Here is a 16,311-nt window from a genome sequence, read left to right as displayed (position 1 = left end):
TGCTAATAGGCAAACTATCCTTGCCGCGTTTAATCAGTGAATTTAATTTTTTAGGTATATTGTAAACCACTGTAAACCACAAACGGTAGTGCGATGTAGGAGGGTTTGTCTGTATCAATTTCCCCATCACCTAGAAAGACCAACCGTCTTTTATGTGAGATTTCGGTTGCAATTTTGAATTATATAACCGTTTGTCGAAGGCTTGAGTGACGATGTTGGTCGGTTGCTTAAAAATATGGGACTGACAGTGGTTTACAATATACCTAAAAAATTAAATTCACTGATTAAACGCGGCAAGGATAGTTTGCCTATTAGCAATAGAACGGAGGTTGTTTACAAAATAAATTGTAAGAATTGTAGCGCTTCGTATATTGGCCAGACAAAAAGACACTTAAGCACCCGAGTCAAGGAACATTGTAATAATATAAAAATGCACGAAAGTAATTTATCCGTAATTAGCAAACACAAATTAAAATTTGATCATGACTTCGATTGGTCAGCGCCTGATATTCTACATAACGAAAAACATGTCAGAAAGAGAGAAATAGCTGAAATGTTTTTTATTAAAAAATTTGACAACACTATTAATTCCCAAAAAGATACAGAGAATTTAAACAACATATACGATAAATTAATAAAGGTCGTTTAGTTGATCGCAGTATTCCAAACATAGTGGTTGACGCAATGTCAGTTTGACATTTCGATTTTTCTCTTTCTACTTTTTATTTATAACGTAAGTTGCTTAATCATATTTTTTTCTTTGTAACATGACTATCATTATTTATTGTATTGTAATTTTAGTTTCACTTGATAAGGACCAAAACCATATGGTCGAAACGTCGTGATATAATAATCAAACAATAAATTGCCAGTTTGGTCGTATAAACACTTGTTTATTAATTTATTTACTGGCGACATTTTTAAAATTAAACATAATATTCCACTTATTGTTTCGTGAATATAAACTGATCATTTGATAATACACGCTCGATTTATTCACATGTCATCAATTATTTATTATTACGTTGTCACTGCTTATGCAATAACATGTGCTTATTTCAAGATTACATTTGTATTCTCTTTATTTAGCATAAATGTGCGGTCCAGTCTCACGTTCTTTCAACGTGATATATCTTGTACAGATAATGAACACGTACGATCCACTGATGTTCTGTCATTATCATATTGATATCATACTGGAAAATTTGTTGAATCTTTTTTGTTATTAACAAGATATGTGATACGTTATTACTTTAATAAAAAAAAGATCTTTTTAACAGATTAATTTCTTTTTAATAACAAGTCATTACAAATTAATTACTAATCGGACGATTTTCTTAATACGAAATCGATTGCATTTTGCAGCATTAAAATGGCCTTCCGAGATTTTAATCACTATGATATATGGTCGGAAAACTTTAAAAATGTGATTTGTGCCAAGCACTTTGTTAAGTTCGCTATATTTTCAAAAATGGGCACTGTTAAATATTGATTTCTCGGTTTTTTTTTTTTACAAAAATGCATAACTTTTAAAAATTAATATTCAATAATCATTTAGTATAAAAAAGTGCATTTTTCTATTGCATTTCAATTTTATTTTTGATATTGAAAGAGAGGAGAATACAAGATATATCAATTTTATTTTAGAAAAAGATCATAATTTACTCCCTCTTACATAAAGAAATACAAAAATTGCATACATTTATATAAATTATTTATAAAATAACAAATAAATTAACGTTACATTTTTTATATAATATTAAATCTCTTAATGACTATTTCTAAACAAGATTTTTTATTTATCATTTTTTTAGCTTTTTAAAAATTACATAATTTTACGAAAAATATCGAAAACTCAATATTTAGAAATATTTTTCCAAAATATTGCGAATTCTGTTAAATTTAAATTAGTCTTAAAATTTTTTTAGACGATAGTTGATAAATCTTGAATTTTTTTTTAAATTCATTTATAGACTATAGATAATCTAATATATCTCATAGAGTTTAAATAAAAAAAAGCAATGTAAAGCAACAGCGCCAAACACAAATGTAAAAGTGCAAATTAAATATTTTGCTAAGCATAAGACTCTAATATAGTAGTGTTTTATTTCAGTAGTACTTTATTATCAAAAAATTTAACTTTTTTCCAAATATATAATAACTAAAACTATAAAAACAAATCCTAGTTTGTATGGATCACAGGAGTTCAAATATCATTAACTTGCTCTAAAATAGGAAAAAGTAGCTTTTTTGCGAATAATTAATATAACATAATTATATTACAGTAATTAACCACGTTTACTAAATAACTACTTTTCTTAATTTGATGCTGGTAATAACATTCCTCGGGTGTATTATAATTTTATAATTTTTATTTAAGTAATATTGTATGTATATATAACTAGATATACAATAAATATATAAAATATTTATCCACAAGTTAACTTGCTATTGATTTAATTTACGGTTTTATAAAAAACTCATTCAATCTATTCAATATACGATGAGTTATTTGGTAACACGCGATAAACTCATGCATGATTCATCATACTATCGTACGATTCTCGACTGATCACGCCATTCGTAAATCTATTAAATGTCATAATGACCTGCTGGTCATAAGCAAGATATATACACGTTATATATATGCATGTTCAAATTTTTATTCCTACAAAAAGAAATTACAAAAGAAATTATCTTGTCATTAAATCCGTCTTTTACAAATAAATCTTATACTTTTATGGTTAATTAAACAAGTAAATATAAAAGATACTTTAATAAATATTTTAAACAAAAAAAAGTTGCAATCTAAATAATGTCTCGATTAATTTTCTGTTAACCACTACTTGGTTTATTAAACAATTTTATCTTAACGTTGTAAAAAGATTAAAAATTCACAAAAACTTAAGAAACTTTTATATCATTCTATGAACATGTTATTGTATACCAATTCTGAATATTTAGCACATTTCTAAAAAAAAGTAGGCTTCTAGTATTAAAGTTAGATAATCCTTACCTCTTTATTTTGTCCCCAATCTTCGGAGATGTATGTCAATAGATCTGTTAAACCTTCAAATTCTGTTCTGCTTTGAGGTGGATTCTTCTTTGGTATTTTTGGTAGTAAAGAACCCATTTTGAATCTAAATTCTTCTGCATTAGTGGCTCCAGAAATTTTCCAGATTCCATAGAAAAATAAGCTACATCCTGTGATAGCACAAAGCGAACCCCAGCCAAGGGCTCGTATCGCTAATGATGCTCCTGTTTCATTAATTCCTTTAATGCCAGAAATTCCTTCTCCAAAGTGTTTTGGATCTTGCTTTTTGGTAATCCCCACTGCTCTGGCAAAGCCAGCAAAGGCAGAAATACTTGCAACGGTGCTTAAAAATACTGCAGCTATAGAAATATCAATAAATTTACTGAAAAAATATGCAATTGCATAAATATTACCAGAAAGCAATGAAAAAAGACAAAAAGGAAATGGAACTGAACTTTAATTAATAACAGTTATCAAAATATGTATATATATATATATATATATATAGGAAAATAGTATATACAAATGACAAAATTGTAGCAACACATGTTATATAATATATGCCATCTGCAGATAAATTAGATAATATCAGATAAAAAAATGTTAAAACCTTAATTTAATCGTGAAAAAATAATTTGTGATAAAAATATCTTGCTTATCCGTAATATTTTGAATTTCTTGAGAAATTTCTATTGATGAGTTAAAATATAAAGCACATTGTGTAATAAAAATAAAAATAGAATTTTTCTGAGCAAAACTAAGATTAAATCAAACATTTTTCTATATTAATAATTGTGTGAAAAAAATACAATTTGCAGTTTCCTTTATGTACAAGTGGCACATGTATCAAGAGAGAAAACGCGCTCTCATAAATGTGAGGTTAGCTTGCAACGGACGATATATACGCGTGAGCGGATATTCCTTATAATTCCCGTAATTCTTGGATTCAACTTACCGTATATTTTCTCTTTCTGTTTCGCAGATTTCACAACGGACGTTGTCACAGCATCCTTCAATTCCGCCATTGCCTTCGAAGAGAAATAGCCGGACGGTTATTCCGCCATTTTTAAAGCGCCCAAGACCCGCTCGTTTACACATGCGGGATAACTACATGACACAATTCTATATGTCAAAAGTGAGCAAAGGAGTTGCCAGGACTTTTTTTTTGATATTTCGTTAAATCGAGAGGCATACTTTTGTGGATTCTCGACATTGATTCGATAGACGAAAATGGAAGGTAAAATCGTCTTATTGTCTCTTTCATTTCATACCTTTTTTTCTCTTTTTTCTGCTTTTGAAAAGATATCACACAGATTATTTCTTTCAATGTATGTTACAGGCGAAGCAAAGCATAATATCGATGAGCTTGTTGATAATTTAAAACAGGTCATGAGACTTGATACCTCGCAAGATGAATGTTCTAATATCATTCAGATATTGGATTCTGTGATCAATGTTAGCAAAACTTCCATTGGAGGTATAATGAGAAAACTGTGATGCATGTTGAGTTGGATGCGTGTGATCAACATTTTATATTTTGTTTTTTGCAATTTATTGTCAATCGCGTAATTTAATGTTGTATTATATAAAATTGTTATTAATTATTTATATTGTTATTAGTATATGGTTTTAGAGACATCGAAACTAGTCATTGATGAAGTTTTCCTGACGTTGCTTGGACATCAGTCTAAACAGATTGTAGCAAAAGTAACAAAAGCTATTGCAGAGATTGCAAAGACTGAAAGGGGAAGGGAGAAATGTACAAATATAGGGTTGATACAAACTCTGGTTGACTTGTTGAAGAAGAAGGATATAGATATATTGACACAGGCTTCCAGAGCTCTAGGAAATATTTGTTATGAAAATGGTTGTTGCAATAATCACATTTACATAATAATTTATCTAACTATCTAAAATAAAAATCATAAAATTTTAAGACTGATGCATTCATGTATATATTTATATATTAAGCACTCGGTTATCATCAGAAGATATAAGTATTTGATTTAAATATATAATTCGTACAATTGTGCGAAAATTAAATAAAAATAAAAAATATAAATTTAAATAATAAGCTTCAATGAGGAACATTTATTTTACAGAGAATGGTAAAAAATTGGTGCGGGAGCAAGATGGGCTGAAAATAATTTTAACAGTGCTGAAAGAAAGTATTGCGTTAAAGAACGCTGAGGGTGCTAGTTTTCTGCGAAACGTGACTGCTGGTTTTTTATTAAATTTTTTAGTGGATCAGGAAGTATTGTATGAAGAGGTAAGAACATTTATTTGAGAATTATGAATAAAATAATCAACAATGATGTTACAAAAGCACAACAGATAGGCAAGATTTGTATAAACAATTGTTATGTAAATATACTTCATCAGGCACTCAAAGAAGACATAGTACCTACTATTTGCAGTATCTTGGAGGAAGATGGAATCAGCGGTGGCGAAGCGGCAGTACACGCGTTACTCACTCTTAGCTTATTAAACGACGCGAACATTATATTTCTCGATGAGAGATTAACGAAAGTTCTCGTTAATGTATTGATCAGCGACACTTCTTCCGAGTTATGTGAAATGTGTTTGGAATTATTACATGGTCAAGCTGAAGATGGTAAATTAATGATAATTTATTGATTAATAATTAAATCTAGATTAAAATATGTAATAAAATAAAGATACTTTAATATAATGTTTTAAATGAACATAACTTACAGAACATAAATTTAAAATTGTGTGAGTGCATTAAGTTGATATAATAATTGTCATTATGTAATTTTTTTTCCATCTTTTAGAAAAAATAAAGCTGTTGCTAGCCAAAACAGAAGTGTGCGATTTGCTCCTGAAATTATTAGAAAAACATGGTCCACATTGCAATGACGAAGAAACGCGATTTGTTCTCAAAGTTGCTTGCAATTTAATAGTTTTAATCTTAACTGGAGGTGAGGAAAACTTTCAAATTCAATTTTATTTGTTCTAACAAATGTACTTTTTTGTCTAGATGACAGCATGAACTTCCTTTATGATAATAGCAACGGTCCTGTCTACAAAAAGTTGGTAGAATGGCTAGAGAGCATTGACGAAGACTTACAGATTACTGCTGTTTTGGCTATGGGCAACTTTGCACGAACCGATATACATTGTAAGCATATGGTCGAACAGGGAATTCATCGAAAACTGCTAAAACTTCTCCAAAAGAACGACAGCAAGTCTGGTGATATCAGATGCCAGCACGCCTTGCTCAGCGCATTACGCAATCTCGTCATACCTATGGATAACAAATCGTTGATACTCGCCGATGGTCTGATCGATGTACTTTATCCGATGTTGGACATCCCTACTTTTCCCGTTGTTTTCAAATTGTTGGGAACGCTTAGGATAGTCATAGATGGTCAAAGTGAGCACTTATAAAAATCTCTTAAAAATTAAACAGTAATAATATTTACTATAAGAGAATAATGTAATAATTATGGCTGAGTTACTTGATGTAGGAGAAGCAGCAATCTCCTTAGGACGAAGGGAGGACTTAATCAAACGAGCGGTTGAATGGTGCAATATCGCGGATCACCCCGGCGTTCAGGGTGAAGCGAATCGGTTAATCGCTTGGATAATGAACAATAGCAGGTTCGCTCTCATACAACGGCTTTTATGATACAATCCCCAAACTTTATAACTTTAACTTATATAATTTTTCAGGGACAAGCAGATTGCCTTGTCCATTATCAAATACGGAGCAGTGCAGCACTTGGTTAATATGCTTCTGGCACAGCATACATTAATGCAAAATGAAGCAATACTGGGTTTGACGATATTGACGAAAATTTGTCCGACGGAATCTGAGGAGTTACTGATCGAAGCAAATCTTGGGAGCAACATGCGCGAATTTTTTAAAGCGCGCGATGATCTCGACATGCACATTGTGCTAAACGCGCTATCTCTATTGGATAGCATTGTGCAATCAGGTATTAATTTATCTTGGAAAAACATTAACTATAGCACTATATGAGAATTTTTGTTCAATATTTAATCAATAAACAATTTTACCTTAGATCGATTAAAAGAACATCTCAAAAATTGTGGATTAGCCGATGCTTGTAAAACTTTGCAGTTAAACAAAAATGAAAATAATGCTACAGAAATCTGGACGCGAGTCACTGAACTGCAAACCACGCTGTGCGCTGTCTTGGGTACGAGCTAGGAACTTGATATATAAGTTCTAAAAAAAAAAAAAAACTATGACCAAACATTACACATTCACATGTGCTGCCATTGTTGTATCTTCCATTCATTCCAAAGAGCTATGCAAACTTCTTCAATGACCAAATCATCATTCGACTTGATTCACAGAGATTGCAAAATGTATTTATTGAGAAATATATATAGAATATGTATTTCTATTGATGTACATGTGCCAATGCAATTAATTATTTTGTCATAAGATTTGTAAAAACCTTGTTAGAAAGCTATTTCAATTAAAGTCAGATTGACTTACCAATAATAATATGTATCTATAGCACTTTGACAACAGATGGATAGATTTGTAGTTTTATCATTTTATTATAACTATATAGTTAAAAATTTCGCTGCGTCAATTGAATTAACAAGTTCTGCGATCAAATCGCCTTCAAGAAAGGATTGAATGCACAAAAGTATATTTTCTTATATTTGTGAAAAAATATATACTCATTATTTATCTATATTTTTTTATTTAAATCCATATTGCTATTATGCAGAATTATACGATAATTGCGAAAAGTAAAATACAAAATCGAATAATTCGAAAAATAAAGAGGCTCTTTAAAAGCTCGCGAATGTCAGAATTAATCTCCGGAGATGCGTTGACCAATCAGAACAAAGAAATCTTTGCTCCTTTCGTCGGTATGATATCAACTTGATTTGCTGCCATCTGGTATCGTCACGTGCTATCGTTTATCCATGCCGTGGCGCAGCAGTCGTACGAGCTGCCACGTAATGTTGTGTATGCCGTTTGTCCGTTCTCGAATTGCTGCAATTATATCGTCCTGTAGGATTGCGTGGAGATAAACGAGGTGATGCGTGAGTCTGTGTCCATCCATTCCTAATTTCGAGCGACCCGCGTCATTGCAAAGGTAGGCGGATATTCCAGCTTTCGTATTCTGCATTTTAACCTTTTGGCACGCTGACAATGCGTTTTGACTGCTCAAACGTCAACCTGCTATAATTTATACTTTCCTTCTGCATTAATAAAGATGATAATTGTCTTATGTATCTCTGATGGCTGTAGCTCTGATCTTCTCATTCCCCAATTTGTCTATTTTTTAATCTGAAATTTCTTATTCAGTAGTCTAAGAATTGCTTTGCGTAGACCTAAAATTTCATAGTATCGTAAGATTTCTACAGCTGTTATTGGAGGTAGTTGTGCTTAACAGGATTCTTTTTATTGATTCACAATTTTGATTGATTCACAAAAAGAATTCAGATAGAAGCATTATATTTTTATTATATTAATATTACATATATTAAATTTATTTTGAATATGAATAAAAAGATAAATCTTAAATCAAATAGTTTATAATTTTTTGATATATGTAGAAACATCTTTTTAAGAGTGTGTCACTCTATAATTTATCAACATTATATTTTATTTGCAGTGTGACTTAAAACAACGAAATGTCACAGTCAAGTGGTTATCAATATCCAGTATATCCAGAACCCAATAATTCCTTGAAGAATGATCCATCACCGATAATGAATGGTCAAAATTCTGCATCTCAACAAAATGGTATGCAGTCTCCCCAGTTTAATCTAACTGGTGAGTTTTTGCCAAAGGAATATATGGCAAAGAAACTTTATATTTCAAGTATAATTCATCAACTGTCTTCTCAATAGTGACTCTGATTCTTGTAAGGCTATAATAAGAATCAAGGCAACACAATTAATTCTTTGCTTTTTCAAAAAAAAATGATTAATAGATTGCTGGCAAAAAAAATTATCTTGTTCAATATCTTAATATAAAGAGCTTGTCTCAATATCTGGTTAAATATATAAATAAAATTTTATTTTGAGAAAGTAGATAATAAATTTATATAAAATTCTATGGAGCAGTCATAATCAAATGTATTTTTTATTTTAAAGTATCCATTTACTATGATGTTAAAAATAATGATTATTAGTTGAAATTTTAAAAATATTACTTGAGTCTTATTTAGAGAATTTGTAAAAATTGAGATAACTATATATAATAAATGTATGTCTAGGCACACCATCATCGCAATCGTCGCGCGACCCGTCCAGGGAGACTTCGAGAGATCCATCGCCAACTCAATATCTTCATAATCAATATCGGCCTCAGTTGCCTCGACCGCCAATGCCACCAATAAACGGACCACCGAGTTCCAATGCGTTGCCTTCTCCACCTAGAACACAACTATATAATCCTGTAAATCCTTATGGGATCTCTAGCCAATATGCCACTAGTACTCATTCAAATGTTGCAGTCAGTACATCTTCAACTACCTTTGTATCCCAACCTAATCAGGAGATTCAACATAGATACACGATTCCTTCAAATCAGATGTCTTCACTAGTAAAAACTTCATCAGAATCTGCACCTTCGACGTTTACAAATACTATCGAACCGAAGTTTGCTAAAGTGAACCAAAGTTATCAATGGACAACTAATCCCCTACCTACTAATGCTGCACAGGGGACTATAGGCATTTCTGGAACATCCAGTAGCATTGATAAGACTAGTCAAGTCTCTACAGATCAAACTGCAGGAGGTCAAACATCCTTTACAGGAATAAATAAAACCTTGGCGCATGGTCAAAGTGATCCTACTTTTCCACCTCCATCCAATGTTAGTTTACCTCCTTCGAATGTCACTCAACATTGTTTGAATCAAACCAGGCATGTGCAACAAGATCCAGCAATTTCCAATATACAATCTCCGAGAATTCAGAATATCCAAGTACAACCGACAACCGGTTTTTCGGAAAGCTTAAACAGTCCTCAACTCAAATACAGTAGTCAACAGAATATATTGAGTCCAACATTAACACCATCGAATTCTAGTACACGGAACTTACTTCCCAATTCACAAGGCCATAATGTAGATTCACGGAATTCCCAGGATTATTCTCCTCAACCTCTGCAACCACAACAGAATTTACTTACTGGTTACATGGATTCCACGGGATTGGGAAATATTCCTCAAAGTCAAAATATACATCAAAATTTACCTGGTCAAAGAAGATATCCACAACAGGACACTGCCAATACCACGATGCTACTTCCAAGAACTACTGCACCACCTTTGGGAGCTAATCAGTTACATGGTGCGAGACCGCTGCCATCAGGAATGCCGCCTCTTCCGGGACAACAAATGGTAAAGGAATTTAAAAAGATAACACATTCTAATATGTAATATTGTAAATTTTATTAAATTAATATTTTTCTGTTTTTGTATGATTTTATAATATCAATAGTTTTTTATTTATATGTTTAGTACGATACGCGTTCACAACAACCCGGTCCGATGACGAACGTCCCATTAGATTCGTTAAATAGAAGATATCCTAATATGTATCCTGACCAATTAAATCAATTAAATAATCAGATGGGCAATCTAAACATTACACAAACTAGTTACAACAAATTATGGGTATTTATTTTTTTTTAATTAAAATATTTTAATGCTTTAATTATATATGTAAAGAGAGAAAATTTAACTTATAAAAATGTCTTACTTTAATATATTACTAATATTTTTTTTCAGGGGATAGAATCAGTAGACCTTTTACAATGCAGAAATATACTGCCACCTGAGAAAATCGAACCACCAAAGATCAAATTACATCAGGAATTCTTGGATAATGTAAATTGTAATCCTGAGTAAGTTTTCCTCTTTTCTTTTTTTTTTATCTCTAAGATGTAGAAATTGCATTCTTATTGTAAAAGAGAACCCAAATATTTAATATATAAAACATTGAACATTTTAGAATTTTTTGTTACAGAAATTGTTTTAAGATATAAATATTATTTTTATTTACATAATGTATCAAATATTTACAGCATATTCAGGTGTACATTGACAAAGGTTCCAGAATCGAATTCGCTCCTTCAAAAATCAAGATTGCCATTTGGTGTACTAATACATCCGTTTAGAGACCTAAACGTAAGTAATGCATGTAAATGAATTTTCATAATTTAAATTATATAAGAACCTATTAGAGATTGTGCAAAGTATATTTTTAAGTAATTCTTTAGAATATTTTTTTGTAGAATAGAATAAATTTCAGTAATGTGAAACATGTTATTTGTCGCAGCAGCATTTGGCAGTGATTCAATGCACTACAATCGTACGTTGTCGAGCTTGCAGAACATATATCAACCCATTTGTATACTTCGTCGATTCGAGAAGATGGAAATGCAATCTTTGTTTCAGATTGAATGAACGTAATAAACATGCTAGATTTGCTTACATTATTATTTAATATTATGTCACGATTAAATATATTCACATCTCGTTGTGGCAGTTCCTGACGAATTTCAATTTGATCCTGTGACGAAATCGTACGGTGATCCATCGCGACGGCCAGAAGTTAGAACTGGCACGATAGAGTTTATTGCGCCAAGCGAGTACATGGTCAGTTATTACAGATTATTTTTTTATTTAATTCCGATTACATATATATGTATACTAACTAAAGTATAAATAATCAGCTTTTGAATTAGATCAAATATCTACATATTATTTATAATTATAAAATCTATACGCATGAGAAATTTTTTCTTTCTCGATGAATTTAAATCTGATGGATACCGCGTATTTTTCAGGTCCGTCCACCTCAGCCTGCTGTTTATCTCTTCGTCATGGATGTTTCTCGTCTCGCGGTAGAAAGTGGCTATTTGCAGATTGTTTGCAACACTATCACTGATGAACTGTCACGTCTCCCCGGTGACAGCCGTACTCAAGTCGGTTTTCTCGCTGTCGATTCGGCCCTTCATTTTTTCAGCATGCCTGATAACGTATCGCAGCCGCACGAGATGATCATGCTAGATATCGACGACGTGTTTCTGCCATGTCCAGAGAACCTGATTGTAAATTTGAAAGAACGCGAAGAGCTCATTCGCGACCTTCTTGCTCAGCTATCCGTCAAGTTTTGCGGCACTCACGATACTAACAGCGCTCTCGGTGCCGGTCTTCAAGCTGCCCTGAAACTTCTTTCCGCCACTGGAGGACGCGTCACTGTTTTCCAGACATGTTTGCCTAATCTTGGTCCAGGAGCCTTGCAGCCGCGAGAAGATCCAAATACTAGAGCGAACAAAGATGTGCCGCATCTTAATCCAGCGACGGATTTCTACAAAAGGTTTGCTCTGGATTGCAGTGGACAACAGATTGCGATTGATTTGTTCTTATTGAATAGTCAATACAGCGATCTGGCAACTTTATGTAAGTAAAATTATCTCTATTGAATACTATTTTTCTAATGAAACGATAAATTTTGCAGTAAAACAATGAATATGCAATTAATTAATCCAATTCTCGTGATTAAAAATTTTTTTTTCTAATATATATTTAATCGCACGAGTTAAAAAAATAGTAAGTTCTCTATTAAATCTTATCAGATAGATTTGAGAAATAAGCATAAGAAATTTTGATTTTCTATAACTGGAAAAATATCTTTTATTATATAAATTAGTAAATAGTGCAATAGTTAAATTTGAAAATGTATTGTTTGTTGTCAATTCATTTATGTTATATTATTTGTAATATTTAATCATTTTTTTATTATATTCTGCAGCATGCATGTCAAAGTTTACTGGTGGATGCATTTACCATCTGCCCCTGTTTCGAGCATCAAAGTTGCAGAATGCTGAGACATTGGAGAGATTGCTACGCCGTTATTTGACCAGAAAGATCGGTTTCGAAGCAGTAATGCGACTTCGTTGTACCCGCGGTCTCAGCATCCACGCCTTCCACGGCAGTTTCTTCGTTCGATCGACCGATCTTCTCTGTTTACCAAATATTAATCCGGACGCCGGTTTCGGCATGCAAATTTCTATTGACGAGAACCTCTCCGACGTGCAGAATGTGTGCTTCCAAGCGTCTCTTCTCTATACTTCGAGCAAAGGTAATAAATTTATTATTTTTCCTTTAGAGCAATTTTTTCTCACATTTCACATGTTATATATTTATAGGTGAACGAAGGATTAGGGTACACACTTTATGTTTACCAGTCGTAGCGAGTCTATCAGATATTCTGCATTCTGCAGATCAACAATGCATAGTGGGCCTGTTATCAAAGATGGGTTGGTAAATCTTTTACAATTTTATATCGCTTTTAATTATGAATCCTTATGTAAAACATAAAAATTTAATAATAATAAAATATTTATCTCTAATTTCTGTAATTAATAAATAAAATTTAAGAAAGCATTTATTTAAATATTTATAGCTGTTGATCGATCGCTTCAATCATCTTTATCGGATGCTAGAGATGCATTGATAAACGTTGCTATTGATGTCTTGTCCGCATATCGATTATCACAATCTTCCGGCGGCGGAGGACTTATCGCTCCGGGAAGTTTGAAGTTGTTGCCACTGTATATCATCGCGTTGTTGAAGAGTGTAAGTTATTAATGATTTAAATATATACATAGTTTATACTTAGACGTGTTCATTATTGTTCTTATCTTTTTGTTGCGATTTACAGATAGCGTTTAGATCCGGCACGAGTACACGTTTGGATGATCGTGTATTCGCCATGTTTCAATTGAAGACGTTACCATTAGCACAGTTAATGCAAGTGATCTTTCCCGATTTGTATCCTGTTCACGCGCTCGATGACCGCAATTCAAAGGACATTGATGGCAAAATGTGTCCGCAGCCGCCGCGACTTCATTTATCCGCGGAAAAACTCGATAGCCGGGGCGCCTTTCTTATGGACGCTGGTGACAGAATCTTCATTTACATTGGCAAAAACATTAATCCAATTTTTTGTACTAATATACTCGGAGTTCCGGCATTCGTATCTATTCCGGAAGAAATGGTGAATATTTTATAAGTTTTATCAGTTGCATTTAAAAAGATCATAATTTACGGATTATAAAAATTTAGAATCCATCGAGATAGAAATTCAACAATTTATTATTTAAATTTATCTTGCAGTACGAACTACCGGAATTGGATACAGTAGAAAGCGAACGGTTGCGAAATTTTGTGTTTAGCTTGCAAGAGGATAAGCCGTATTATGTATCTGTACAAATTATCAGGTAAGTGCATTGTTTCTATTTGGTAAGAAAAAAAGTTGTTTCAAATTGCAAGTTATTATACTAGTACAGTTATCTCCAATATGCATCTCTTAAGCTGTTTACATCTTGATATATATTTTATAATATAGTTAATTATTTTTCAGGGATGACAGCCATTTTAGGACACTATTCATCGAGCGATTGATAGAAGATCGATTCGAATCTGCTCTTAGTTATTACGAGTTCTTGCAACATCTCAAGACACAAGTGAAAGAATGATCAAACTAAAAAAATTCTTGGATGAGATTAACTTGTGAAAGTGTTAATTATCGAATCCATGAATCATGGAATCATAAAAAAATGGTGCGATTCATCACAATTCATCGATTTTGGGTCTCATTTGGGATATATTGGGACATATCACGTGATTCAAGATCTACTTATGCCATCTCTATTTCTGCAGCAGTGATAGCCTTATTGAAAGACACTGACACATTTCAATATGATAGATTGTAATTATTGTTATTATAATTATTATTATTACATATTATATGTTTCTTTATCATCAATAACTCCAATATATGGATTTACATTCTAGTTGTGTGTAACCACTTGGGTTAAGCAATTTCTCAATGCTTTAACTTATATATATCCAGCAAATGATATCCAATTTTTTATGATTTTGTGTTACATCTATATAGCATTTTTATTTCTATGAGAGAAATTCTTATTCTTTAAGTAAAAAAATTTCTTTTTTACAATAACGGTAATTCGATGAATAGCATCAACAATGACGAATATAAATTTGTCTGATGAGAGATATGTTAGAATATTTTTTTAAATTATATATTTAAGTTTTTTTTCTTATTCATTGAAATAACGTTATTGTTGCGAATTAATACGCAAGTGTTCTTATCTTAAATACCACACACACATGTAGACACACATCTTCAAAATCGTCAAAAATATTATTTGCAAATAATTACAAATATTATTTATTAATAATTATATGCAATAGAAATGGTATTAAATAAGTGCAGTTTTGCATTTTTAATATAAGTAATAAAAGTAAAATAAAAGTGTGTGTGTACTTGCATGATGTGTGTCGCCAAATAAAAATATTCAATGGTGATAAACAATGCACTATTTGCAATTTAATCACCTATAGGCAATAAAACGAACGAGAGGATAGTAACGACTCATAAAATATTATATTATCAGTTGCTGTATGTCATTCTTCAAACAATGACACGTTGTTAATCCACATTATAAGATTAGACATTACAACAAGCATAGTAGCAATAACATTTCAAACAGTCGATAAAGATTATGATTAAAAGATATTGCAACTGAATTATGTAACTGATTAAGAATAGAAAATGCGGGGATAATTTTATGCAAATGTAAAGTACTAATCGATCGTCGAAGCAGACATAAACTCGCCTATAAAAGACTTTATAAGAAATAAATAATGGTAAACGAATATATAGAGTGGCGAGTGTATAGTAAATAAAAAAATTAATATTGTAAAATAATCATGCTGTTCGTACTGTATCGTGCTGCCAAACAGGTTTCCTGGCTTTGGTTTTTTTTTGTCATTATATTTTACGATTTGTTAAAAGCAAAAATAGCATGATGATTTAGTCTATTATTTAATAATATATACATTTATATGTATACATCATACAGACACATATATTGTATGAGAAATAATTGTACATCTTTTAACGAGCCCTATCCGTGTACTATCAAATTTTTTATATATCACCAATTGTATATTACAAAAAAATGCTTCAATTTTTAGTCCACTATCTCTATTTTTTTATCATTATAAAATCTCCTAATTTATCCTAACATATATATATTACTGTTATTTTGATCTCTGGATGTGTAAATACATCGCGCGTATGGATATAAAAAGCTATTCGCTATTACAATAATAGATGCAAATTTGTATTGCTTCGGGATATAGATAAACATCGATATAGCGTTCAACTACCCCCTCTATTGTAGACCCGCACCGATATCGGCGTCGACGTCGG

The 16,311-nt window shown here is 31.7% G+C and overlaps 3 protein-coding genes across 6 annotated transcripts; 2 read left to right on the top strand and 1 right to left on the bottom strand.

Moving 5' to 3' along the window:
- Positions 1 to 1,621: 1,621 nt before the first annotated feature.
- LOC126854386 (transmembrane protein 242) lies at positions 1,622 to 4,136 on the bottom strand. Its single transcript, XM_050601032.1, has 3 exons — positions 3,990 to 4,136; positions 3,017 to 3,393; positions 1,622 to 2,668 (listed from the first exon to the last, which is right to left on the bottom strand). The coding sequence occupies exons 1-3, from the start codon at positions 4,057 to 4,059 to the stop codon at positions 2,663 to 2,665; spliced, it is 453 nt and encodes a 150-aa protein (XP_050456989.1). The 5' UTR covers positions 4,060 to 4,136; the 3' UTR covers positions 1,622 to 2,662.
- LOC126854366 (GTPase-GDP dissociation stimulator vimar) lies at positions 4,124 to 7,727 on the top strand. Of its 3 annotated transcripts, none has more exons than XM_050600981.1 (10): positions 4,124 to 4,271; positions 4,374 to 4,511; positions 4,668 to 4,901; positions 5,137 to 5,303; positions 5,417 to 5,648; positions 5,830 to 5,976; positions 6,036 to 6,431; positions 6,526 to 6,658; positions 6,731 to 6,996; positions 7,084 to 7,727. In XM_050600981.1, exons 1-10 carry the CDS (start codon positions 4,265 to 4,267, stop codon positions 7,230 to 7,232), a joined length of 1,869 nt encoding a protein of 622 aa, XP_050456938.1. In that variant the 5' UTR covers positions 4,124 to 4,264; the 3' UTR covers positions 7,233 to 7,727. The 3 variants fall into 3 exon arrangements, with proteins under 3 accessions (XP_050456938.1, XP_050456939.1, XP_050456937.1); XM_050600982.1 differs by having other exon boundaries at positions 4,655 to 4,901; XM_050600980.1 differs by lacking the exon at positions 4,124 to 4,271 and having other exon boundaries at positions 4,361 to 4,511.
- A 243-nt stretch (positions 7,728 to 7,970) lies between these two features.
- On the top strand, positions 7,971 to 14,866 carry LOC126854362 (protein transport protein Sec24A). 2 transcript variants are annotated; one of them, XM_050600976.1, is made up of 15 exons: positions 7,971 to 8,142; positions 8,665 to 8,825; positions 9,271 to 10,400; positions 10,521 to 10,676; positions 10,791 to 10,906; positions 11,087 to 11,189; positions 11,344 to 11,470; positions 11,551 to 11,660; positions 11,852 to 12,467; positions 12,820 to 13,149; positions 13,217 to 13,327; positions 13,474 to 13,646; positions 13,732 to 14,067; positions 14,187 to 14,290; positions 14,434 to 14,866. In XM_050600976.1, exons 2-15 carry the CDS (start codon positions 8,684 to 8,686, stop codon positions 14,546 to 14,548), a joined length of 3,669 nt encoding a protein of 1,222 aa, XP_050456933.1. In that variant the 5' UTR covers positions 7,971 to 8,142; positions 8,665 to 8,683; the 3' UTR covers positions 14,549 to 14,866. The 2 variants fall into 2 exon arrangements, with proteins under 2 accessions (XP_050456933.1, XP_050456931.1); XM_050600974.1 differs by having other exon boundaries at positions 11,341 to 11,470.
- Positions 14,867 to 16,311: the final 1,445 nt, after the last annotated feature.

The sequence above is a fragment of the Cataglyphis hispanica genome, chromosome 14 (assembly GCF_021464435.1).
Source record: "Cataglyphis hispanica isolate Lineage 1 chromosome 14, ULB_Chis1_1.0, whole genome shotgun sequence".
In the NCBI taxonomy this organism is placed as follows: domain Eukaryota; kingdom Metazoa; phylum Arthropoda; class Insecta; order Hymenoptera; family Formicidae; genus Cataglyphis; species Cataglyphis hispanica.
The sequence above is the reverse complement of the archived record's forward strand: the minus strand, read 5'-3'. Positions and strand labels throughout refer to the sequence as shown.

Coding starts and splice junctions, on each gene's coding strand:
- LOC126854386 (XM_050601032.1), bottom strand. CDS start 4,059: ATGGCGGAATTGAAGGATGCTGTGACAACGTCCGTTGTGAAATCTGCG. Junction 3,394..3,989: donor ACAGAAAGAGAAAATATACG/GTAAGTTGAATC, acceptor ATATTTCTATAG/CTGCAGTATTTTTAAGCACC.
- LOC126854366 (XM_050600980.1), top strand. CDS start 4,361: ATGTATGTTACAGGCGAAGCAAAGCATAATATCGATGAGCTTGTTGAT. Junction 5,304..5,416: donor AGGAAGTATTGTATGAAGAG/GTAAGAACATTT, acceptor ATACTTCATCAG/GCACTCAAAGAAGACATAGT. Junction 5,649..5,829: donor ACATGGTCAAGCTGAAGATG/GTAAATTAATGA, acceptor TCCATCTTTTAG/AAAAAATAAAGCTGTTGCTA.
- LOC126854362 (XM_050600974.1), top strand. CDS start 8,684: ATGTCACAGTCAAGTGGTTATCAATATCCAGTATATCCAGAACCCAAT. Junction 13,328..13,473: donor GGGCCTGTTATCAAAGATGG/GTTGGTAAATCT, acceptor AAATATTTATAG/CTGTTGATCGATCGCTTCAA. Junction 13,647..13,731: donor TCATCGCGTTGTTGAAGAGT/GTAAGTTATTAA, acceptor TGCGATTTACAG/ATAGCGTTTAGATCCGGCAC.